Source organism: Nuphar pumila, chromosome 9 (assembly GCF_984573655.1).
Source record: "Nuphar pumila chromosome 9, dmNupPumi1.hap1.1, whole genome shotgun sequence".
NCBI classification, from domain to species: Eukaryota; Viridiplantae; Streptophyta; class Magnoliopsida; order Nymphaeales; family Nymphaeaceae; genus Nuphar; species Nuphar pumila.
The window spans coordinates 120,987,926-121,015,165 of NC_143257.1; the positions used below are offsets into that span (position 1 = coordinate 120,987,926).

Genomic DNA, 27,240 nt, shown 5'->3' on the forward strand with positions numbered 1-27,240 from the left:
CCGTCGAAACCCTAGCTTATCGTCAAGCTCCGCCGATAGAGGTCTAGGGTTTACTTCGAACCCTCCCCCCTCCTCTATCTTACTTCTTCGCCATCGATTCAAGCCATGGTGAGGAGAAATCTCTAGGGTTTATGATTTCGAAGCACCGATTTCCTTGATTTCTCCTTGAATATGTAGGGTTTTTCTGCGTGACTTAGTTGGTTTGGGTTCCTTTTTGCAGGCGGATGTGGAGGGAGAGGTCGCCGGCGGGCAGCCGAAGAGGAGGACGTTCAAGAAGTTCAGTTTCAGAGGGGTCGATCTGGACGCCCTCCTCGACATGCCCACCGAAGAGCTCGTTAAGCTCTTCCATGCTCGCGCTCGCCGACGGTGCGTTGATTTTGCGATCTCTCTCTCTCCGTGTTTTCTTCGGTGCTATTTTGATCTGGTTTTACAATTTTTTGTTTCGTTGTTGAATGTGTAGGTTCCAGAGAGGTTTGAAGAGAAAGCCGATGGCTTTGATCAAGAAACTGCGCAAAGCGGTAAAAACTCGCATCTTTTTATTGCGTTTGGATTGGTGTGTTAGTGCTTAATTCTTTTTCCTGTTGGATTTTGTTTGCCTGCTTTTGCTTCTTTATTCTGTGATTATAGAGGCTTGAAAGCTTTTTGAATGATCCAGTAATCCTAGGCATAAGTTTTAGATATAATTTTTGTGTCCTTTTTCTATTTTTCAATGTAGATGGGTGGTCTTAGGCTCTGTTTGCGAATTGGTTTTGCGAATTCATGGAATCCCAATCTCCCTCCACTGTTTGAATCTCAGATTAGTGGAGATGAGAAGAGAGACGGAGAGGGAAATGGGATGGGGATTCAACTACAACCTCACAACCAAATCTGTCCGTCTCCCCTCTCAACCGTGAAGGCACCTCCCTCCCATAACTCTTCCCATCTCTCTCCCAGCAGCGGCTTGTAGATAGAGACAATTGATCAATTGTTTGCTTGAGCTTCAATATGGGATTGAATGTATGTGCAATCTACTTGGGATCTCATGGCACAATTGGTTTTAACAGTAGTCGACATTTTAGTTGTGTTATACATGCTTGATTTTGTAGGAAACAGCCTTTAGATCATGTTTTTCAATTTTTTTTGTGAGTTGAGAAATTTTGAAGCATTTATAGTCGATTTTTAGGTTGCCACAAGATCCCACTCACACTATATTCTGGCAGTCCGAATGTTAATCCTCACAAAACCGACCATGTAGATCATATGTACAGCTCAGATTTTTCTGTTGTTTGCACATACAAATGATTGTAGCATACACGCACACACCTCATGGTGGTACACACTTGCTTTCCATTGATTTAGCCACCAAATGTAGAATCTAACTGATTAGATGTGTTTAGCATTATTTATTTCATGTGTTAATAGGTTTAATCATCTCTAAATATGTCATTAGATTCAACTTTTGAGTTTGTGAAAAATCAATGACACAATTCATGAAGATGATGGTGGTTCAATAATGGCCCAAGACTTTATCTTGGAGACAACTTTAAGATATGAAAATAATAAATAGACAAAGCTAAGTATAATCCAATGGCTAGCTTTTTCTTTTGGAAATTGGATTTGTGTAAATCAAGAGTGTATAACTGCAAGTTATGGTGGTTTGGCATCTTAACATAAAAGGGAGATAGGCTGGCAATTAGGCTCATAGTTTATGGTCTTTACTTTTTTAAGAGAACTTAATAGAAACGACATAGATGGCAGGGAGAGGAGAAAATAGCAAGAAAGGAACTTGAAATAGAATTGCAATGCATCTTTTGAGTTAGACAATTTCTTTATGAGTAGATTGTGTGTTTTTTTTTATTTCGTTTTTCTTTTTAGAAAATTTCTTGATTTTCTTGCTAAAGGTGCCAAACCTTTGATTTAGAGCCCGCCAGAACTTGAGCTAAAGCCCTTCGCGCACTTTGCTCAAGTATACCTTCCTAGGCAAGGATCAAACCTTGTCGGTCATTATTTCAGCAGATCTCACTAGCAATCAGGAGTGCCAGCTTCTTCAGATTTTGCACGAGCATAAAGAGGCGATCGGTTGGTCTGTGGCGGACCTCAAGGGAATAGATCCCTCATTTTATATACATCGGATTATCATGGACGAGGGTCCTATACCTTCAAGAGAAATGCTACCTTCAAGAGAAATGCAAAGGAGGCTAAATCCCTACATGAAGGAGGTGGTGAAGAAGGAGGTAGTCAAGTGGTTGGATGCAAGGATCATTTATCCGATCTTCGATAGTCAGTGGGTGAGCCCAACCCAGGTTGTCCCTGAGAAGTTTGGGTTCACTATTACGATTAATGAGAAAGGAGTGAGCGTCTCCATGAGGACTACCACGAGATGACGAGTATGCATTGATTATCGAAAGCAGAATAATGCAACGCGGAAGGATAATTTTTCGTTGCCGTTTATTGATTAGATTTTAGAGACTCACCAACATTATTTTTGTTTCCTGGATGACTATCCAAGTTATAATGAGGTGATCGTTCACCCCGAGGACCAGGAGAAGACTACATTCACCTGTCTGTTTCTATGACACATTCACATTTAGGAGAATGTCGTTTGGGCTTTGCAATGCCTTGACAATATTTCAAAGGTGCATGATCACGATTTTCTCCCACATGGTAGGTAGATGATGTCCTTGAAATCTTCATGAACGATTTTTCAGTTTATGACTCTTCGTTTGATGATTGTCTCCAGAAGTTAGCGAGAGCTTAAACGATGCATGGAGACAAATCTTGTGCTCAATTTTGAAAAAAGCCATTTCATGGTTCAACAAGGGATTGTTCTTGGACACATTATGCTCGAAAAAGAGATCAAGGTCGACAGAGCCATAATGGAAACCATAGCCAAACTTTCTCCACCACATCAGTGCGGTAGGTATGATCGTTCTTAGGGCACATGTTTCTATCGACGATTCATCAAAATCTCTAAACCGTTATCTAACCTGCTTTCGAAAGACCTATCGTTTCATTTTGATGATGCCTGTCTAAAGGCATTCTTGTCTCTGAAGGAGGCCCTGACCACATCTCCTATTCTTCGATCTTCTGATTGGTTAGTGCCTTTCGAAATTATGTGCGATGCGTTTGATTACGTAGTAGGAGTTATTCTTTGCCAAAAGATTGAACGAAGATCTCTACGCTAGTAGGACCTTTTTCTGAGGCCTACATGAATTATATTACTACTGAGAAGGAACTACTAGTTGTAGTGTTTGCATTAGAAAAATTTTGGGCTCTAAGGTTATCGTTTACTCGGAGCATGCCGCCCTGCGGTATTTGATGAGTAGAATGAATACCAAACTTCATCTCATCCGCTAGATCCTTTAGCTACAAGAATTTGATCTTGAGATTCGAGATAAGAGTGGATGTGAGAACCTTGTAGCAGATCATCCGTCCAGACTGACTGTGGAGTCATCCACTGATCAGGGACAAATTAATGATTCATTCTCGAATGAGCAACTTCTCAATATGAGGCGTCTGCCTTGGTTTGCGGATATAATCAATTATTTGGTGACTGGAAGGTTCCCTGTGCATTGGAACAAGAATGAGAGAGATCATTTTATGGTACCAGTGAAACATTACTTCTGGGAGGATCTAGAGCTGTTCAAGCTATGTCTAGACCATATGATTCGAAGGTGCATCCCTGAAGAGGAGTTTGATTCTATTTTAACCTTCTTTCATTCCTTGGCCTGTGGAGGCTACTTTTCGAGTCAAAAGACTGTTGCGAAGGTCCTCAAATCTGGATTCTAGTGGCCGACACTGCATCAAGATTCACATGAGTTTTGTAGGAGATGCTTACATTATCGATAAATAGGGAATATTTTTAAGCATAATATGATGCCCTTGTTTTCCATTCTTGTAGTTGAGATTTTTGATGTTTGGGGCATCGATTTTATGGGTACCTTTCTGCCTTTGTTTGGCAATGTTTATATCTTGGTGGTGGTAGACTGTGTCCAAGTGGGTCGAGCCCGAAGCAATGATCACAAAGAGGTGTTTAGATTAATCAAGCACAATATCTTTAGCATGTTCTGCCTTTTGAGAGCCATTATTAGTGATGGAGGCAAGCACTTCAAGAATGTGCATGTTGCTTCCTTACTTAGGAAGTATTCGGTACATCATTGGATTGCTACGCCATATCATCTGCAAAGTAGTGGCCAGGTCGAGGTCTCCAATGAGGAGATCAAACAGATTCTTGAAAAGACAGTCAGGTCAGATCAAAAGGACTGGTTGCATCGCTTGAACTATGCATTGTGGGCATACAAGAATGCTTTCAAGACTTCGATTATCATGTCTCCTTATTGATTAGTTTTTTTGGAAGCCATGTTATCTCCCTGTTGAATTGGAACATAGGGCTTATTGGGCAATCAAGAAATATAATTTTGACATGGCCCAAGCCGGCACAGAGCGAAAGTTGCAGTTGAGTGAACTCGAGGAGTTGCTAAACGATGCGTATGAGAGCGCCAAAATTTACAAGGCTCGAACTGAGCATTTTCATGATAAGCATATTTTGAGGAAACAATTAGAGTCTTGTCAGAAGGTTTGGTTTTTCAATTTGCAACGCCAGTTAGTTTTAGGGAAGCCGAAGTCAAGATGGGATGACCCATTCATAGTTTAGGAAGTATTCCCGTATGGTGCTGTTGATATTTTGGACCTTCAGACGGGTATTTCAGATGTAATCACCAGTCAAGACATCTAGGTCATTGACCTCGTGGATGTGTGAGGCAGTGCGCAGTGTATGTATGTTGTACCATTAGTTTTAGTTTTGGTTACTTCGTAGTTTGTCATAGTCTTTTGTATATTTCTTTCTTTCGTTTTATGTGCATAAGGGATAGATCATGTGTGCATTTCAGTTTTTGTGAGCTGATATGAGTTGCATATAACAAGATAGGTTGGAATCTCTTCAGGAGCCCATACAGTGTGCAGTAGTATGTGAGGTTCCATGGTGTATATTAGGTGACATCTATCCCTTCCCTAGTGTGTCTTTTGTTTCTTAGTGTGCATTATTTAGTCCCATATAACTATGAGAGAGTGCCACTGAGGACAATGTCATTCAAGCATTGGGGAGGGTGTAGTTGGCACACCACCAATTTTTTTTTTGTCTATGTATCTGCACTGATGAAAACTCATAAAAATTAGATTTTTAAGGAATGAGTTTTAACTTTATATAAATGCTTTACATAATCTAACGTTTTAGAGAATTTTTAAGCCCCACAAAATTTTTTTGACACTAATATGGAAAATGTGGTCATTTACATGGATTTCAAAGAAATGATGGTGACTGCATGTTAGAGTTTATTTTGAATCACAAGTATGAATATGCACGATTATATTTTTTTTGAAAAACTAAGCAAATGAACAATATTAAAAATAAAAACTCAGAATTTAAAAAGATCTTACGTTTAGTTGTTTGATGTCTTCGTATTCCCTAGTAGCTGGGCTTAGACACAAGTTAAGGTGTTTGATTCTCATATCGAAAAGGATAATGAAGAAAATCACTTCTTTGTCTAAGTTAATATCCGTGACCTATTTGGTTTGAGCAACTAGAGCTTGAGGGGTGTTTATACTTGGTGCCCTAAAGCTGTCTGGTTCGGGAGCCACCAGGCCAAAAGCTTGTTACATGAACTTTATAGGAAGCCTAAGAGATGCTGACATTGCACATGACAATAAGAAAACTATACGTAAAACTATAAAAACAGAAGGTTTGTGGCTCGAGCAACTAAGTCCTAAGAATACTTTGTATCTGATGCCCTAAGGTCGTCTAAGCTCGTTGCACAAGTCATGAAAACCAAAAAAATTTGATATAGTACTCAACGAAAAGAAAGAAAAAGTGTGAAAAATTGAAAAAAAGAAAAAGAAAGAAAATCAAGAGTATAACTGCAAAGTTCACTTGATTGGGAATAATTTGGGGAAACCTGTGCAAAAAACATACAAGTGAGGATAAATAAGCAATGGCGTGTGTGTATCTGCTTTTCTAAGAATAATGCATGAATGATTACGATATTTAAAATAGTAAAGTTTTTTTTTAATTATGTGGTGGCACGTAAAGATTCGAAATATGTTTTGAAATTGTAATAGCATGAAATATTGGTTTAAACAAACTCCTTAACTGACTAATGCTTCTTGAATTTGAATATTTATGTATACATGGCAGAGATGTTTGTGGGTATCATTACTGCAAACAAGGTTGTTAAATGCGATGAGGCGAAGCGAGGCGTTGAGCCTGCGCTTCGCCTTTGAGGCGTACGCCTCTCACAACTGGTATGGAAGTGAAGCGGTGGGAGGGGAGGCAGTAAGAGAAGGACCATGCGCCCAGTTGGTACGGAAGCGAGGGATATGCCGGTCGTCCGGTGGTCGGAGAAGACTGAGCAGCAGCTGCAGCACAGCAACTCCGGTGGTCGGTGGTCACAACTGGTCGGAGGTTGATGAGGGGCTCATCACAGCAACGCCTCAGTACTTTGAGCGTGCGCCTCGCCTCTGAGGCGTACGCTTCAGGTACTGAGGCGTACGCCTCTCACAACACTGACTGCAAACCCTCACGAGACCTTACTCGTCTACTGGAGTAACTCAGGGGTTTAAAGGGCTTGTTGCATACGATAAATGCAACCGTGATTCTTATGAAAGTGAGTTAGGTTTGATTTGTATGTTTTGTTTTGTTTTTGTTAAGGGCTAGTTTGCTCGAGGACTAGCAAACGATAAGCATGGGGAATTTGATCATGTATAATTTTTATGTATGTTACATTTGTTTCATGTGCATGATAATATGTGAAACAAGGCTAAATTACCCATGTTTAATCGAGTTTTGGAATGACACTTCACATTTTTCAAAAAGAGAAAATTATACAAAGTGAATACTATTGAATGATTTAAAAAAATTTAATGGTTTGTTTTAATAACTTTATTGAAAATATTTTTATTAAAAAAAACAAGGTCTTGGAATTTAGTAAAAATCAGTAGACTTTTTAGAAAACAATCTAACCCTAGGCTTAATTATAATTAGTGGTCATTAGAGAGGGGTAGGCGTCTTCTTCTAGGGATTCCTGCCAGCCCCCTCTTCTCCTCTCTCTCTCTTCTCTCTCCCTCGCGATCCCAGCCGGTTCTCCTTTCTTCCTCTTTCTTTCTTTCCCCGTCTCTCACCGACATCCGTTCACGTTCAACGGAGTGCACGTGCAAGCTTGAATAAAGGCCATCTCTTCTTTTCAACCTCTCCGTTGGAGGTGAACCGCCGAGGTACACTTCTTCTCCACCTTCTCGTTACTTTTTTGCATAGTAAATATTTTTTTTAGTTGGGCATGCATCGTACTCATCTTGCAAACATTGCATCTAGGGTAGTGTGATTCTTGTTTTATTTTCTGCATATAGGAATTCATTGAAGCATATCGTTGATCTCATTTGTCATTTTTTTGTTTTAGTTGGATATTTTGTTTTTTTTAAATACACAGCAGGGAATTTTTGTTAAGGTCTGTTTGGATTTGAGAAGCCTGCAAGATCAGCGTGAACCAGTGGGTTAACGCAAACCTCGATCAGACCCAATACAGAGACACTGATCGGCGTGCTCTTTTTATCACGTCAGTTATATTTTTAATTTGGTAGACGTGATCTGCAACTCATGCATACTTGCATGATTCACAGTTCACGCTTTTTTGATCTGTCAAAAATTAGTAGATCGGTATGACCTGGGATCTGTAGAATCATGATTCCCAGATCATGGTCGTGATCAGCCTAGACCAGATACGTGCATTCAGTTCAATGTGATCGTTACTCGGTTCATTGTGATCTCTAAAATTATGTTTTTGATCTTCATAAAGATCTACGGCCTGCACGCCATTGCATTGCTTGGAGCACATATTTGTATGACTTGCAGTCTACAAAATATTGCAAGTTAACGTGACCAAGAGTTCTTGAATTTTTTTTGGGTGTTTTATTGACCGTATACAGCAGATCACACGTGAACCAGATCACGCTGATCAAACTTTTTTAGGCCAGCATAGTTACGGTCTTTGCTGTATCATATAGTTAGTATGTCTTAAATTTTTTTTTGTGATTAATCAGTTAAGCTGCATCGAGTTAGCTGATAGAGGATTTTAGTTGCATGATCAGTTAGTCGTTTGATTTCATGATTTGATTACCGAGTAGTTTAAAATTAACTAATTTAGTTCAGAATCATTTAGTACTTTATGCTGTTAGTATTTAGTTTGTTTTAAAGTTTTGTTAGGTAGTAGTTTGCTGAATTAATGTCGTGTAGTTAGTTTTAAGTTAACTTTTTTCTTGATATTTAGTTAATTAGATTTTGCTTTAAGTTGTCAAGGTTAGTTAGTTTGTTAGAATTAGTTCAGCTTGATTCTTGTTTTCAATTTTTATTAACTAACATTTTTTTTACAGAAAGTGTACCTCTTGTCTTCTTGTTTTGTATTTTTGTGTTCGTTTGTGCTTTACTAGTGGGTTCACTTTGGAGGATAGAAGCGCGATATCGAAGGGTTGTGTAAGTTTTACGAGAAGAAGGTTAGATCGCGAGAAAAAAACCTTGTAATTTTTATTTTTGTTTATTTTATGTTTTTAGGGACAAATTGTGAAAATATCTCAAAAAAGAGATAAAGTGTGCGATAAGCACACCACCACCAATGTGCACAAATGCACAAGAACACTTAGAACAAATGTACACGAAGGTACAATAAAGAAACTCAAATGCACAAAGGCATACAAAATATAAAGAATTTTATTGAGAAGAATGGAGAACAAAAGCTCCAAGAAGTGAGTTTTACAAAAGGGGAACTCCCCTATTTATAAGAAGCAAGGAGCCTTGGAGGGGCTTAGAATTCTAACCGTTGGAGAGGCTCAACAACTAGTGTTGAGCCCCTTCCAAGTTTGACTTGAGTCAAACAAAAAAGAAAAAATAAAATGAAGAAAAAAGAAAAAGAAGAAAAAGTAAAAGTACAAAAAATATTGCATATTTATAATTATGAATATGCGCAAAAGAAGGGAAATGACTATAATACCCTTGTGGGTTTTAATATATTTACATATATATAAAGATAGATACATATACATATATACATCATGTATATATGTATATGTATCTCTCTTTATATATATATATATATGTAAATATTTACATAAGAGAGATACAATTTAACACCCTCCCTCAAACTTAGGGCACAATGACCGAAAGTTTGCTAAGGAGAAAGTTGAATCTTGAAGATCAAAGCGCCTTGGTGAAGAAATCTACCAACTGATATTCTGAAGTCACATAAGGAAGATCGATGACTTTTTGTAGATATGTTTCTCTGACATAATGGCAGTCCATCTCAATATGCTTTGTCCGCTCATGAAAAGTGTGATTCTTAGCAATATAGATTGCACTCTTATTATCACAACACAACTTTGTAGGTTCTTGAATTGGAATTCCCATGTCTTGCAGAAACTGATGAATCCAGACAATCTCCATAGTTGTAGAAGCCATGGCTCGATATTCTGCTTCGGTGGACGATAGATACACCTTCTGTTGTTTCTTACATCTCCATGAGATCAGGGATTTACCTAAAAAAATGCAAAAGCCTGTAGCGGAGTGACGATTATTTGGGTCACCTCCTCAATCAGAGTCAGTATATGCAATTAAATTTAACTCAGAAGATGAGGAAATAAAAACTCCCTTGTTTAAAGTTCCCTTTATGTATCTGGCAACTCGGAGAACGACACTCATATGAACGGATGTAGGAACATGCTGAAATTGGCTTGCAGTATGCACGACATGAGAGATGTCTGGCCTTGTGATGCTAAGATACATTAGAGATCCCACAAGTTGCCGGTAGGGGGTAGGATCCTCCAAAGGTTTCCCATCATCGATCTTCATTTTTGATCCCACAATTTCAGGGGTCTCACAGATTTTATCATCAGTAATACCTGATCTGTCAAGAATCTCACAAGCAAGTTTAGTTTGAGACAAAAAATAGCCTCTACGAGAGTAGGCTACCTCGATACCAAGAAAGTAAGTCAGATACCCCAAGTCTGACATTTCAAACCTTTCCTTTAAATTGGTTTTAATTTTTCTGATGCCCTTTATGTCACTACCTGTTATCAACATATCATCAACATACAACAGTAAAATCACAATTCCTACATCAGACTTTTTGACGAACATAGCAGTGTCAGTGTAACATGAGGTAAAACCATCTTGAACCATCACATCATTAAATCGATCATACCAAGCCTTAGGGGCTTGTTTTAAACCATAAAGTGCTTTTTGCAAACAAAGGACTTTCCCCTTTGGTACGTTCATACCAGGAGGAGCATCCATGTAGACTTCTTCATTAAGGTCCCCATTTAGAAAGACATTTTTAACATCCATTTGGTAAATATTCCATTTTTTAATAGATGCAATGGTGATCAAACATCTTACAGTAACCATTCGTGCAACAGGGGCAAAGGTTTCTTCGTAATCGATGCCATATTCTTGATTATATCCTTTTGCGACAAGACGGGCTTTATACCTTTTGAGAGTGCCATCGCTCTTGGTTTTGACTTTAAAAACCCATCTACATCCTATTGTTTTCTTTCCTTTTGGAAGATATTGAAAAACCCAAGTTTTGGCTTTGTTGAGGGCTCTAAGTTCGTTGTCCAAGGCATCCCTCCACTCTATCATTTCCTTAGCTTCCTTAAAATTTCTAGGTTCTTGATATGAGTGAATGGCACTAAGACATGCCCTATGTTTTGGAGAAAGTCTCATAGGAAATAAATCTAGAAAGGATATAATCAAGAATATGGCAAAGGTTTCTTCGTAATCGATGCCATATTCTTGATTATATCCTTTTGCGACAAGACGGGCTTTATACCTTTTGAGAGTGCCATCGCTCTTGGTTTTGACTTTAAAAACCCATCTACATCCTATTGTTTTCTTTCCTTTTGGAAGATATTGAAAAACCCAAGTTTTGGCTTTGTTGAGGGCTCTAAGTTCGTTGTCCAAGGCATCCCTCCACTCTATCATTTCCTTAGCTTCCTTAAAATTTCTAGGTTCTTGATATGAGTGAATGGCACTAAGACATGCCCTATGTTTTGGAGAAAGTCTCATAGGAAATAAATCTAGAAGGATTTTTCCTAGATCTTTCAGTTCTTCGAGAGTGGTTCGAGGATTCACTAAGGTCACTATATTTCTCTATTGCACTTCTAAAAGTGCTTTTATCTCTATGTGGATAGGTAATTGGTTCATTTATCATTTCTTCTTCATCATGAATGGTTTGAGGAATACTTTCACTTATATCCTCATTCTCATTCAATTCATCATCGCTAAAAAAATCTTCATTTCTAGATAATAGTTCAAACAAAAAAGAGTAATCGGCATTATCTTCATGAGTTTTGTGTTCTTCAAAACCACTTATGTTTTCTAAAAAGGTTACATTTCTTGAAACATATAGTTTATCATTTTTAATATCATAACACCTAAAACCTTTTTTGTGTTTTCGAATATCCCAAAAAACGGACAAGGAATAGCTTTGGGAGATAATTTATCATTCTTTTCGGTGAGAACAAAACATTTACAACAAAAAATTCTTAACCTATTGTAATCGGGTTCTTTTTTATACAAGATTTCATATGGAGATATTTGATTCAAGTTTTTGGATGAAAGTCGGTTTATGAGATAAACCGATGCAAGAGCCGCTTCGACCCAAAATCTTTTTGGAATTTTTTGAGAAATGAGCAAAGTTCTTGTAGTTTCAATTATGTGTCTATGTTTTCGTTCGACCAACCCATTTTGTTGAGGAGTTTTGGGGCAAGACCTTTGATGAACAATCCCATTATTTTCAATATAACTTTTGAAATCATTTGAGAGATATTCTTCCCCGGAATCAGTTCTAGGAATTTTTAATTTACTATTGAATTGATTTTGTATTAACATGTGAAAAACCTTGAAAGTATAGAAAACCTCATGTTTATGTTTGAGGGTATATCCAACTGTACCTTGAGAAATCATCCACATAAATATCATAATACGAAAAACCTCCCTTAGACACAACGGGTGCCGTAAGCTTCTCATTTTACCAAGAATACAATCATTACAATTGAAATTGTCTTTACGTAAAGTTTTAGCAAAATGTAAATAAGAAAGCTTGACAATATTTGGATGCCCAAGGCGTTTATGCCAAACATTTATATCTTTATGTTGGGCAACATTACAAAAAGAGGTTTTTGGAATTTGAAGAAATTCCATGAGATAAAGATCTCCCTTCCTAGAGCCTTCCCCAATCAACTTTCTGGACCGACGATCCTGTATCCAACATTTATTTGATGAGAATTTGATATCACACCCATGATCCGATAGTTGAGAGACGAAAAACAAATTTAAATTTAGTTTTGGTATAAATCTAACTTCAGGGATAGAAAAACCTTGTCTTTCAAAATCACCAATTCCTTTTATTTCAAGAGAAGCCCCATCCGCGGTAGAGACAAAAGAGGGTGACAAATTTTTTGAGTATTTAGAAAGTGCAAAAACATTTGGAGTCATATGAAAGGATGCACCCGAGTCTAAGAGCCAAAGAGTCTTACCGGGAGGAGAGAAGGTGGTCATGGCGGCTCCGGAAACGGATCCCTTGAGGAGTGGTTGAAGAGCTTCCATGATTTGATTGAGAGACAAAGTAGCCTGGTTGGAAGTTGATGGACCTTCCTCCTTGGTTGATTGAAAAGTAGTAGACATAGCCACCATCTTCTTCCATTTAGGGCATACCGGTTTAATGTGACCCGGTTCTTTACAAAAATGGCATATGATCTTACTATAATCTCTTCTTCCATAATGCCCACCATTTTCTCTTCCTCGATTTTTGTTAAAATGAGGGCGTTTATAGGTTTTAACATTATTCCCCGGTCTTGAGACGGCATAAGCACCCTCATCCTCATCTTTAGAGGGAACGACCAATACACTTAGATTGGTTTTATTCATTCCCAATCTAGTTTCTTCTCCACTTAATTTGGTAAGCACATCTTCCAATGGAGGAGAAGAGAAAGAAGACAAGAGAGAGGATCTAGTTTGTTCAAACTCGGGTCTAAGCCCATTTAAAAAGTTAAAGAAATGATCATCTTCTAATTGTTTTGGCCCTCAATTCAATAGCCTCACCACTCCATTTAGGTTCTTGGAGAGCAAGCTCATCCCAACTTTATTGTACCTTCGTGTACATTTGTTCTAAGGGTTCTTGTGCATTTGTGCACATTGGTGGTGTTGTGCTTATCACACACTTTATCTCTTTTTTGAGATATTTTCACATGGTATCAGAGCTAGGCTTAAAGGAAAAGAAGATGTGCATTTTTCTCTCTTCGTTGGAGTACCTTGTAAAGTGTGCCATTGAGTTGTGATTTTTGGAGTGAAGACTCGGTCCTTCATTCTATATTTTAGAAGCTTTCTACATCAAGAAGGAACTCTTTTCGCATTGTGGTACGCATTTATTTCTCTTTGTATCCTCTCTAATGGGCGAAAAGGATTCTCAGTTCTCTCTTTGCTTCAAATTAAATGGAACGAATTATCATGTATGCCGGGAATATGGAGGCCCATATAAAAGGAAAGGGTCTTTGGGGATATGTTCAAGGAACTATTCCCGAACCCGAACCTAAAATTACTATCCTTGAGAGAGGGGAGATCAAGGTTCTTGAGAGAGAAGAAAGAGAAAAGGCTTTTGAAGAATACAATAAGAAGCATGAAGAGTGGGAAATGAAAAATAACAAAATACTCTGATGGTTCTCCTCTTCGGTTGAGACCAAAATTAATGCCAACATTCTAAAGTTCAAAAAGGCATATCAAGTATGGGAATATCTTGAAAGAATGTATACTTCAAGAGATTTGTCCCATAAATACTATCTCCAAAAGAAGGCTTTAACCCTTCAACAAGGAGAAATGTCTGTTAGAGAGTATTTTGCCGAGTTAAACTCAAATGCACAAAGGCATACAAAATATAAAGAATTTTATTGAGAAGAATGGAGAACAAAAGCTCCAAGAAGTGAGTTTTACAAAGGGGGAACTCCCCTATGTATAAGAAGCAAGGAGCCTTGGAGGGGCTCCAATAGCTGTTGGAGCCCCTAGAGAGGCTCAACAGCTAGTGTTGAGCCCCCTCCAAGTTTGACTTGAGTCAAACAAAAAAGAAAAAATAAAAAGAAGAAAAAAGAAAAAGAAGAAAAAGTAAAAAGTACAAAAAATATTACAACATATTCATAATTATGAATATGTGCAAAAGAAGGGAAATGACTATAATACCCTTGCGGGTTTTAATATATTTACATATATATATATATATATATATATATATATAAAGATAGATACATATACATATATACATCATGTATATATATGTATATGTATCTCTCTTTATATATATATATGTAAATATTTACTTAAGAGAGATACAATTTAACACCATTTATTTTAAGTTGAGTTTGTAATAAGACCTATTTATTTTTTTTTGAGCCCTCCGCATATGGTAGCACATTTCATTTATTTAATTATTTTTATTTAAGGCAATAAAGATTGTATTTGTGTGGGGTACTAAAGTTTTTAACCATGTTTCTTGTGTTTGACCCGGACTTCACCACTAGTGTGAGTTAGAATTTGTAATTTGGTGCACGGTTTTCACAAACAATTTTTATTCAAAAATCTCTTTTAAAAATAATTTTCTAAAAAGTTATATAACTTTTCGTGAAAGTATTTTTAAAAGATGTTTTTCAATAAAATTCACTTGTGCAAACTAAGCATCAAATTTTAAATTCTGGTTCACACTAGTGGTGAAGTCCGAGTCGAACATAAAGAACACGTTTAACAACTTTTGTACCCTACACAATTATAATTTTTATTCTTTTGAATACAAATAATTAAATAATTGAAATGAGTTACCCTTTGCGGAGACTCAAAAAATAAAGAGGCTTTATTACAATCTAGTTTAAAATAAATGACCCTCTAGCTCTAAAAAAAGTAAAATAAAAAAGTAAAAATTACAGGATTTTTTCTCACGATCTAGCTTTCTTCTCGTAAAACGTGTATGACCATTCGTCTATGTCACATGGGTGCGGGTGCGACACAGGTGCGGCGTAATTTTAAAATTTTTGGACACAGGGACTTGATTATATATATATATATATTATTTTTTAAAAAAGTGCACAGAAACAACACAGTCTGTGTCTGCAGCACAACACTGTGCACAACACAACACTGTGCACATCACACCACTGTGCACTGCACAGACTGTGCACTGTGACTCTTTTTATTTATTTTTTTTAAATAAAAAATATAAAATTTTCCATTTTTTATGGACAAATAGACATTTTTGGACTCGGTCAAAGTTGATCGAGTCTAAAATATGGACGGACTCGACCTCGACTCGTTGACCGAGTCCGACTCGGCGTTGACCGAGTCCAGGTCGAGTCCGAAGTCACACCCGTGTCGGGGTGTGTCGACTTGGGTGCGACACCTCCTTAGCCAAGTCCGTGTGATATAGCTACTACCTGGACTCGGTCAACGCGAGTTAGACTCGGTCAATGAGTCAAGGCCGAGTCCGTCCATATTTTAGACTCGGTCAACTTTGACTGAATCAAAAAATGTCCATTTGTCCCTAAAAATGATTTTTTATATTTTTTATTTAAAATAAATAAATAAAAAGAGTCATAGTGCACAGTGCTGTGCAGAGTGCTGTAGACACAAACACAGACTGTGTTGTGTCTGTGCACTTTTTAAAAAAATTATATATATATATATATATATATATATATATATATATATATATATATATATATATATATATATATATATATATATATATATATATATATATATATATATATATATATATATATATATATATATATATATATATATATATATATATATAGCTGAGTCCCCGTGTCCAAAATTTTTAAAATTGCGCCGCACCCGCACCCATGTGACATAGGGTAGTAGTTTGCTAATTTAATGTCGTGTAGTTAGTTTTAAGTTAACATTTTTCTTGATACATGGTTAATTAGATTTTGCTTTAAGTTGCCGAGGTTAGTATGTTTGTTAGAATTAGTTAAACTTAATTCTTGTTTTCGTTTTTATAGAACTATCGTTTGTTATAGAAAGTGTGTCCAGTGTCTTCTTGTTTTGTGTTTTTGTGTTCGTTTGTGTTTTGCAGGTGAGTTCACTTTGGAGGGAAGTGCGATAACGAAGGAATGCATATGTTTTACGCGAAGAAGGCTAGATCGCGAGAAAAAGAAGCCTTGCAATTTTTACTTTTATTTTATGTTTTTTTAAGACTAGAGGGCCATTTATTTTAAGTTGAGTTTATAATAAGGCCTCTTTGTTTTTTTTATCCTTTCACATAGGGTAGTACATTTTATTTATTTAATAATTTTTATTTAAGGCAATAAAGATTGTGTTTGTGTCAGGTACAAAAGTTTTTAATCACGTTTCTTATGTTCGATCCAGACTTCTTCAGTAGTGTGAGCCTGAATTTGAAATTTGGTGCACGGTTTACACAAACGATTTTCGTTGAAAAAGCTATTTTAAAAATAATTTTCTAAAAAATTGTATGAAATTTGTGTCAATACAACTTTTCGTGAAAATATTTTTAAAAGATGTTTTTTTATCAAAATTTGTTTGTGTAAACCATGCATCAAATTTTAAATTTCGGTTCACACTAGTGGTGAAGTCTGAGCTGAACACATGCAACGTGTTTAACAACTTTTGTACCCCCAATAATTATAATTTTTATTGCCTTGAATAAAAATAATTAAATAACTGAAATGAGTTACCCTCTGTAGAGGGCTCAAAAAGCAAAGATGCCTTATTACAATTCAACTTAAAATAAATGATCCTCTTGCCTTAAAAAAATAAAATAAAGAAAAGTAAAAATAAATTTTTTTTTCTCGCGATTTAGCATTCTTCTCGTAAAACATACACGGCTTTTCGTTATTGCACTTTTATCCTCAAAGTGAACCTGCAAGACACAAAAAAACACAAAACAAAGAAAACTAAGAGACTATTTCTAAAAACTAAGTTATATAAAAACAAAGAACAAGAAACAAAAATTAAAATTTAACTAAATCTAAACTAACTAACTAACTAATTTGAGGTAACAAATTAACTACAATATCATAAATTGAAATTCTAACGAACTAAGTAATTATATGGCAACCTAAAAAATCCAACTATATATATATGCCTTTCAGAATGATTAAAACAGTCTAACTAATTAAAAATAAGTCTTAGGCTAATAGATCAACTATACAACAACAAACAACAAACAACAACAACTACGCCTTCATCCCAAAACAATTGGGGTCGGCGATATGAACCAACAAAGAAAATCATTTTGGGTCTTCCACATGAATCCTTCTCCTCCATTCATTTCTATCCAATGCCATGTCCTCGGTGAGGTTCAAAGCATTCATATCCTTTCCTATCACCTCCATCCATGTCTTCCTAGGCCTACCCCGACCACTTTTAACTAATATATTTTCCCATTTCTCCATCCTTCTAACTGGAGCATCATTAGGCCTTCGTCGAATATGTCCAAACCACCGTAAACGATTCTCTCTCATCTTATTTTCAATGGGTGCAACGCCTACCTTCTTACGTATCTCCTCGTTCCGAATCTTATCTTTTATTGTATTTCCACACATCCATCTCAGCATACGCATCTCAGCTACACTCATTTTTTGAATATGATGTCTCTTGGCAGCCCAACATTCCGTACCATATAGTAAAGCGGGCCTAATAGTCGTCCTATAAAACTTTTCCTTCAACCGCAATGGCATTCTACGATCGCACAACACTCCAGTTGCACTTTTCCATTTCATCCACCCAACCTTTATCCTATGATTTACATCTCCATCAATTTCTCCATACTTTTGAATGATAGATCCCAAATATTTGAAAGAATCATCCACCGGTATTTCTTGCTCACCAAGCTTCACTACACTCCCATCTCTATTTCGTTGCTTACTAAATCGACATTCCATGTATTCTGTCTTACTCTTACTCAACTTAAAACCTCTTGCTTCCAATGTCTGTCTCCATAATTCTAACTTAGCATTAACCCCAGCTCTAGACTCATCAATCAAAACAATATCATCAGCAAACAACATACACCACGGCACATTTTCTTGAATTGATCTCGTAAGCTCATCCATCACTATAGCAAATAGGAAAGGGCTTAAAGCAGATCCTTGATGTAACCCAACCGTTATAGGAAAATTGGTTGTCACCCTGCCACAAGTGCGGACATTGGTTACTACTCCTTCATACATATCTTTAAATATACTAATGTACTTGAGAGAAACACCTTTCTTCATCATTGTCCACCAGAGAACGTCCCTAGGTACTCTATCGTAAGCCTTCTCCAAATCAATAAAAACCATATGCAAATCTTTGTTCCTCTCTCTATTTCTCTCAATAAGTTGTCTAAGAAGATGTATAGCTAATAGATCAACTATGAACTACCAAAATTAATACTTTTTTTTTATGTTAACTGCACCAAGGTTGTTAAATGCGATGAGGCGAAGCGAGGCGTTGAAGCGTAAGCTTCATGATCAAAATAATAAAATATATAATATTAATAAAATAGCCCTGGTAAATGGTTTTTTAATATAAATATACATATATGAGTTTGTTTGATGATTGATTTAGTAAATATAAGGTTTTTGAAGGACTTGAAAAATAAATAGCTCCCAATTTTTTTAAATTATAACCTTTAATCTGTTTCCATCAAAAATGGCCTAAAAAAATCTTAGTGATGCATATAAATATTTTTTTCTTGGGCATATCAAATGCATACATGCAATAGAACTATCGTGAAACTATAGTTTTTCAGCAATGCACTTTTGAGCACATCTCTTACTTATATACAGGTATATGTAAATTTAAGTTAGTTATACTAATGCAAGTTTTTTAGTGGTTTACCACCACACAATTAATCGGGAGCTATTAATGCTATTGAAACTTGCATCAAAACATTTATCTGAAATCATAGTGAGAGCAATCCAAACAGTGTTATATTTGAAATTATTTTAGATAATTATGTATTCAATGCAATTCCAGAACCCTTCAGGTACTGAGGGTGCGCCTCAGTACCTTGAGCGTGCGCCTCGCCTGTGAGGCGTACGCTTCAAGTACTGAGGCGTACGCCTCTCACAACACTGAACTGCACACATAACAACTACTCACAAAGATCTGGTCACAATGCGACCAACATTGATCACACGGCTGCTGATACCCGACCGATCTGATGAATCTCAAATCGTGACCTACCAACGATTCATTGATATCAGAATCTAACAAAAAAAATACGACCAGGCTCGGCAGTGTGCTCTTTATCATGCAAATCAATCCGTATACTTATAAGGTAAAAGTAAATACTTACATTTAGCTGGATTGACATAACACAACTGCAAATCACGCTGATCTGTCAGTGTGGGCATGTTCTGACCTGATCGAGGCTCGATTATATCAGAACAACATCTGTTGAGAAGAACCCGACCAACTTTGTCACTATGAAAGATCTGATTTGGGTATCTCGTATGTCTGACGCTGTTGCTGTCTTCTATCAAACATGCTGCATAAAAAGAAAAAAAATACAATAAAAAAAACCCAAATCAATGCAAACTACCTATATGCCGAATGACACTGAATCAAATGATAAAGACCTGACCAGATTTGTCTAGGATCAACAGATATTGCACTGCCGCAATTGCACTCAAAACAACAATGAGTTACAAAAATTGAAAGTTAACGGTATCATGCTAAAATAAATCTTATACTAAAGTGCTGCGAAAATGCATCTAATGAAATATGCTATATGTAATGCTAAACGCAAGATTATGCCAAAAAAAATCAGAAAACCTAAACTAAATGCATAAAAATAGAGAAACGAGGGAGAAGAAACATACCTTGGCGGTTTGCCTTCGACAGAGAGGTTGAGAAGAAGAGATGGCCTTTCTCTGAGCTTGCACACGCAATCCGATGAACGGGAACAGACGTCGGCGAGAGATGGGGAATGAAAGAAAACAGAATAAGGGGAAAGAAATGAGAAGAAAAGGGAGAGAACCGACTGAGATCGAGAGGGAGAGAGAAGATAGAATAGAGAGGGAGGAAAAGAGAGGGCTGACATGAATCCCTAGAGGCTATGTCACATGGGTGCGGGTACGGGTACGGGTGCAGAGCAATTTCAAAATTTTTGGACATGGGGACACGACTATATATATATATTTAAAAAAAAAATATATATATATATATATATATATATATATATATATAACAACAAGAAGATTATAAATTTTAAAGCAAAAATAAAACAGTAATTCTATTGAAGTAACAACACAAACTTACCAAAATATAACACATAAAGAAGCTTGTGAGTGTGATACCGTCTTGGATTCGGGTCGACGACCCGAGTCCAAATTAATTTTAATAAATGGACAAAAATAGATATGGTCAACGTTGCCCGAGTCCAAAATGTGGATGGACTCAGCCTCGGTGCGTTGATCGAGTCCAACACTTAGTTGATCGTGTTCGCCCCGTGTACGAAGCCACACTCATGTCGGGGCGTGTCGACGCGGGTGCGTCGACCTTTAAGCCGAGTCCGTGTGACTTAGCCCGGAGGAAGACACCCTCTCTCCTTTAATTAGACTATTTATAAAAAGAAACTAGGGTTAAAGACCTTTTAAGAAAATTTTCTAAAAAAGCTCCAGCAATTTTTAATAAATTCAAAAGACACCTTTTTTTAAAATTATTTTCAAAAAGGCTGTTAAAAAAATAAATTTTCAAAAACACTCAAATGGGTTCACTTCTCACAATTTTTCTTTTTTTTTTGAAAAATATGAAGTGTCATGCCTAAACTCGATTAAACATGGGTATTTAGCCTTATTTCACATCTAATCATGCACATGACATAACTATAATACACTTAAAAATTATGCATAATCAAATCCCCCCATTCTTATCGTTCGCCAAACCTCGAGCAAACTACCCCTTAACAAAAAAACAAAACAAAACAAAACATACAAATCAAAACCTAACTCACTTTCGTAGCAATTACGGTTGCATTTAGCATATGCAACGAGCCCTTTAAACTCGTGGGTTGTCCTAGTGGACGAGTAAGGTCTCGTGAGGGTTTGCAGTGATGTCATGTGCAATGTCAACATTTCTTAGGATCTTTAATCAGTTCATGTAATGGTATTTTGGGCCGGTGGCTCCCAAACCAGACGGCTTTGGGGCACCAGGTGTTACACCCCTCAGGCTCTACTTGCTCAAACCAGATAGGCCACAGATATTAACTTAGACAAAAAAGTATTTTTCTTCATTATCCTTTTCGACATGCGAATCAAACACTTCAACTTAGTGTCCGAGCCCAGCTACTAGGGAATACGAAGACATCGAACAACTAAATATATGCTCTTTTTAACTTTTGAACTCTTATTTTTGATGTTGTTCGTTTGTTTAGTTTTTTAACAATAATGCTGTGCATACTCGTGGTTCAAAATGAACTCTAACATTCATCTACTATTATTTCTTTGAAATTCACATAAATGACCCCGTTTTTTAGATTAGCGTTATATTTTTTTTCGTGGGACTTGATTTTGATTTTCTCTTCTGTATGCAAAGTTCTTTAAGAAACTTTTCATAAACGAGCACTTGTTGGATGACATCGAACAAGGGGAGGTTTATGTGAACATGCTTGAATATCTGCATTGCCAAAAAAAATTGGTTTCTCAAGAGCTTCAGGAAATGGAGCCTTGGGTATATATGATCTCGATGGCTCAGGTGGTGGAGCTCTCCCACTTTCCTAGGTTAAATCTATGGGGATCGACTGATCACTCTTTCCAAATATCCGATCTAAGTCTCTAGCTTGGATATTGACTGCGTGGGAGTTGTGATTGTAAGCAGTCATCATGATTGAAGATCAATTGTCCTTTTCTATGTTGATGTTAGACATCATACTCAAACCAGAAGCCTATGCAGACATCAGCAATCTTGAACGCTTATGTATTACAATTTCATTGATTCAATGTCAGATTGTTACATAAGTTTATGCAGAGTTGCAAAATGATACTTGCTATTCATTTAGTTATAGGACAAGGGGGATTAGAATTTTCTGGTATCATAAAACAATGCAAAGCAGAGTGATGTGCTCAAAATGGAACTGAGTTATGGCTTTCAGTATCTTATTTAGTTCAACGTGTGATTCTGAAATGAATGTTTTTTTTTTCTGCAATGCATCCTTTAGTTGACAATGACGGTCAACCAGCGCTATTGAAAATGCTCGTCAAGGCGAGGGCCTTTTTGCCTTGAGGCTGCATGTGCCTCATATACCTTAAGGCGCACACCTCATTTTGGCATGGCCAAATGAGGTCAAAACCCTCATTTGACCCAAAATCCTTTTTAAAAACGAGAAACAAAAGGGGGGCTCGATGTTAGCGGCGGATCTCTCTCTGCCGAAAGCAAAAGAAGAGGGGAGCGACTGAGCACATTCTCTCAAACTCCGGTATGTATTCTCTCTCTTGCTCTTCTCTTCTTTTGCTCTTTCTTCTTTTTCTTCTTCTTCTTCCCCCCTTTTTCCTCTGTTCTTCTTCTTCCCTCCATCTTCTTCTTCTTGATGACTGTAGTTAGTACATACTCTGGTAATGGCCTTTTTTTTCATTTACCTCGTGTTTTTGCTTGGTAGTGTCCGAATTTCTCCTGTTTTCTAGCTGTTCCCTTAGTTACAATGTTATGGCAGATGTGTGAGGCCTTCTGTCCTATACTTTGTGCATCTTTTCTTTCAATGTTATTAATTTGCAATATATATATATATATATATATAGGGCAATAAAAACCTACCAAACCTACCCACTAAGAAACATTTTATTAGATTTCCAGTGTTTTTTCAAAATTCTGACCTTACAGATGTGTTCAGTATGATTGATTTACTAGAAATTGACACTTGGATCATGCATTTTGGATGAAAAAAATTGCATTTGGAGTCCCAAAAATTTATGAAAATGGTAGGCCGTTGATTTTTAAAACCTTATAAAAACCTATCCGTGCATCAGAATCAAATGCTCCAAGAACTGATTCCTATAAAAACATATGCATAGATCACATCTGTAAGGTCAGAATTTCGAAAAAACACCGGAAATCCGATAAAATGTTTCTTAATTGGTAGTTTTTCATTCCCCTATATATATAATGTCATGTTTTCTGGCTTGATGGTTCATTTAGTGCTATTGGTGATTTGTGAATGTCCACTGCAGGTAGTAGCAATCTGATTGAATAACTTATAATGTAATTTTTCTTGCTTGGAACCTGAGAATGATTAGGTAGCTTCCCCTATCATTAAGTGTTGTTTTCTCTTAGTGCTCTTTGATGTTTCTGTTGCAAGAGAACTCAAGTAACAAGTGGTATTATTTAGTGAAGTTTTTCACAATTTTTTTTCACCTCTTGTCAGGCTCCAGGCAGAGTGCTTAAGTGCTTAAATTAAATTGAATAAAAAAACTATAGTTTGAGTTTCTAAAGGGCTTATCCAGGGTTATTTTTGGCAAATTGCGTCTTCCAACTGATCCAGTTACTTGTTAGTGACCTACGGAATGTTCTCCACTTATGGCTATTCTATCTCCTCTATCTAAGCATGCAAGGGAGGATACTTAAATTGCTTTATTTTTCTTGAATTATATGCAATATCCATTGATGATTTTTAGATGGCTTTTAGCATTTGTGGTTTTATGGAATAAATATAACGGACATTGAGATATGCTCAATACTAGCTATTGCAGGCTTATTAGTGCAATTAATTGACTCTGAGTCAGTTTGTCTATATGTAGATTGTATGTGATTATGTATGTACATATAATTAGTGTATGTGTTGGTTTTTCTAAAGATTGTATCAGTGTTGTGAAAAGCGTTGAGGCGTAGCGAGGCTCTCCACCAAAATCTGAGGCGAGGCGTAAGCCTCGAGGCGCAAAGCGTAAGCCTCAATTTTTTTAAAGCTTAAAAAACTATAAAAATTATCTAAAATTATAAATAAATAAGAAATGCTTTATTGATGAAGCAACAATCAACAAGAAATAAAAAATCTCAAATAAATACGGAAAAAATATGAGATTAACATGTAAAAGTAACATTAATGCAACAACTTGATCTATGTAAGTATCTAAGAAATAAAATATGAGCATTCATTCAATAAAAAATTAACATTAACAACAAAATGCATCATCGAATATGAATCATTGAATGGCAGGGGCCTCGGCCCCTGCCTGACGGGAACAATAAATGGCAGGGGCCAAGGCCCCTGTCTGCTTAAAACAACAGATGGTAGGGGCCTCGCCCCTGCCTGACTGAATCATCGAATGGCAGGGGCCTCGGCCCTTGCCTGCCTGAATCATCGAATGGCAGGGGCCTCGGCCCCTGCTTGACGGAAACAATAAATGGCAGGGGCCAAGGCCCCTGCCTGCTTAAAACAACAGATGGCAGGGGCCTTGGCCCTTGCCTGATAGAACCTGCTTAAAACAACAGAAACAATAAATGGCAGGGGCCTTAGCCACTGCCTGTCAGGGACCACAATCGGCAGGGGCCAAGGGCCCTGCTTGTCGGAATAAATTGCACAACAGGGGTCGTGCCCCCTGCATGATGGAGAGATTGAAGAGAGGGAGGTAGACACGAAGGAAAAATAATGAAGGGGGTCCAGGTTGCCTGGGGTCTGGCAAGGGCTGCTGGCGTCACGGTTGCTTCCGGCGAGGAGGAGGCCGAGAAGGGAGAGACTGTGAGAGACGAGAGAGAGGGACCGTGAGAAACGAGAGAGAGGGACCGTGAGAAACGAGAGAGAGAGAGAGAGAGAGAGAGAGAGAGAGAGAGAGAGAGAGAGAGAGAGAGAGAGAGAGAGAGAGGTTGCGATAGACAAATTAGGGCCCCCAACCCTCACCTCACTGTGAGGCGTGCCTCGCCTCGAGGCGTATGAGGCGTACGCTTTGATGCTTTTACGTTTCATGCCTGCGCCTCAAGGCACAAAGGCCCTCGCCTTGAGGCGAGGCGCGCTTTTTGCGCCTTGAGGCGAGTTTTTTTAATAACACTGGATTTTATATATCAAATTGTGAATGTTAGTTTGTGTCAGTATTTAAAATTAATTTTTTGATTGGCGGATGCACATATAATTGACTGTATGTGTAGGATTGTAGATTTTCATACAAAGATTGTTTATGTGTAAGTTTGTAGATTTTCATATAACAATTTTTGTCCTTCATTTGCACTTGTGAATGTTGTAACTCTGATTTTGGAGAGTCTTGGACAAATACATTAACTTTTAGTTGTTAATGCTAACATGCATTATATGATATGATGACATGATGTTGAGGTATTTAATTGTTAGTGATTTTGTTACTTCATTTTTTCATTGAATGCTCATATTTTATTTGTTAGATACTTGGACAGATCAAGTTGTTGTGTTAATATTACTTTTACTGTTTACATGCTATCCTCATATTTTTTGTTATTTATTTGATATTTCCTATTTTTTATTGGTTGTTGCTTCATGAATAAATCATTATTATTTTTTATTTTTAGATATTTTTAAAATATATATTTTTGAGGCTTACACTTTACTCCTCACTTCATTTTTGGTGGAGCGCTTCGCTACGCCTCAACACTTTTCACAATGGTGCGGTCAACCATGGGTACCTAGAAGGACTAGAAAAGGCCAAGAGAGAAATAAAATGCTCACGTTAATCAGCATTACAATTTCTTATTCAGTTTGTTTTTTTATTGCATTTGCCTTCAACCTACCTTGGCACCTGTTTTAGAATGACATTCCCTTGAAGGTTATTCCTTTCATATCCTTGAGTATTGGATATTTTAATTAGCCAACATTTGGTCCATTTGGAATAAAAGAACGATGCAAACATGTTTAATGGTTGCAAACCTATCAGTGAAGCTGGTTTACATCAAACAAATTCATCTTTTGTGGTGTTCTTAGGATTCTAGGTAAACCTGTACTTAGTTCAAAATGCATCTCTCTTGGTGATTAACACTAATTGTTTAGTCTCTGATTTGCATGTATGGCTTGAAAGCAAGCCAAACTTTGTAGGCGAGCATGTGGATAAATCAGATAATAGGAATTAGTTGTGCTATTGTCTACCTAGTCCATAAATTTGCCTGTGTTGTTTTGATGGCTCCATGTGGTTCATTTATTTTGTGTGCTACCTGTTTAGCAATTTTATATACTTAATTAGACCCTAGAAGCTGAAAGAATCCTGAGCAATTGCAATAATTGGGTTCATTGATATTAATTGGAATCTGGAAAAAGTTTGGACTGGGAGAGGTTATTAACAAGAAAAAGGATTTTGGACCATGGAAAACATTTTGACCTTTCATAAAGCTATTTGCTCTGTTTGAATGTGATGTAGTTAATAACTGGTACTAGGGGATTTGTCAGCAAACCTGAGTTGGTAATTGTAATGAAGTATGCGGAATTACAAGAACAATATGCAAAAGCACATACAAGTCCGAGAGTGGACAAAACAAGGCACAATACAAGCATGCATAAGCACAAGTCCGCCATGGGACCGCAAAGCGCCAACAAAAGGGCTACACAAACAAGTAAAAGAATAGGCACTTTATTGATAATATGCTATGAAAAAGCATTGAACAATAAGGGGAAGCACATCCCCTATTTATATACAAAACCAAGTAGGGAGGCCATAGTGTTCTAAATGGACGGATTCGTTATAAATGGATGGATTCAACAATGTCCTCGTGGGGATGTCGTCATCACCCTTCCCACCATCGGCTCCCAAACAGGGGCCCTATAGTTGGAGAAATTTGGCTCATATTCATCTCTGACTAATAGTGGATTTGCATTGTACAACAGAAACGTGAAGCCCCACATGGTGAAAAGCCTGAACCAGTGAGGACCCATCTGCGCAACATGATCATTGTGCCTGAGATGATCGGAAGTATCATTGGAGTCTACAACGGAAAGACTTTCAACCAGGTTGAGATCAAGCCGGAGATGATCGGCCATTACCTGGCAGAATTCTCCATCAGCTACAAGCCCGTCAAGCATGGAAGGCCAGGTATTGGTGCCACTCACTCGTCTAGGTTTATCCCTCTCAAGTGATGCGCCTTCTGCGTCGATTTTATGTTTTTTGATAGCGAAACCTCAAGGATGCTTTGTATTTTTATCTTTGTTCTCTTTGAGTTTAAAATTTTTGACTGCAAATGGTACATGACTAGTGATGGTATTGCTCAAGCTGCAA

General features: G+C 37.1%; 1 protein-coding gene across 1 annotated transcript; it reads left to right on the plus strand.

Annotated features, from left to right (window-relative positions):
- LOC149829130 (small ribosomal subunit protein uS19-like) lies at positions 1 to 27,240 on the plus strand. Its single transcript, XM_090017911.1, has 4 exons — positions 1 to 108; positions 221 to 366; positions 461 to 518; positions 26,853 to 27,240. Exons 1-4 carry the CDS (start codon positions 106 to 108, stop codon positions 27,099 to 27,101), a joined length of 456 nt encoding a protein of 151 aa, XP_089874037.1. The 5' UTR covers positions 1 to 105; the 3' UTR covers positions 27,102 to 27,240.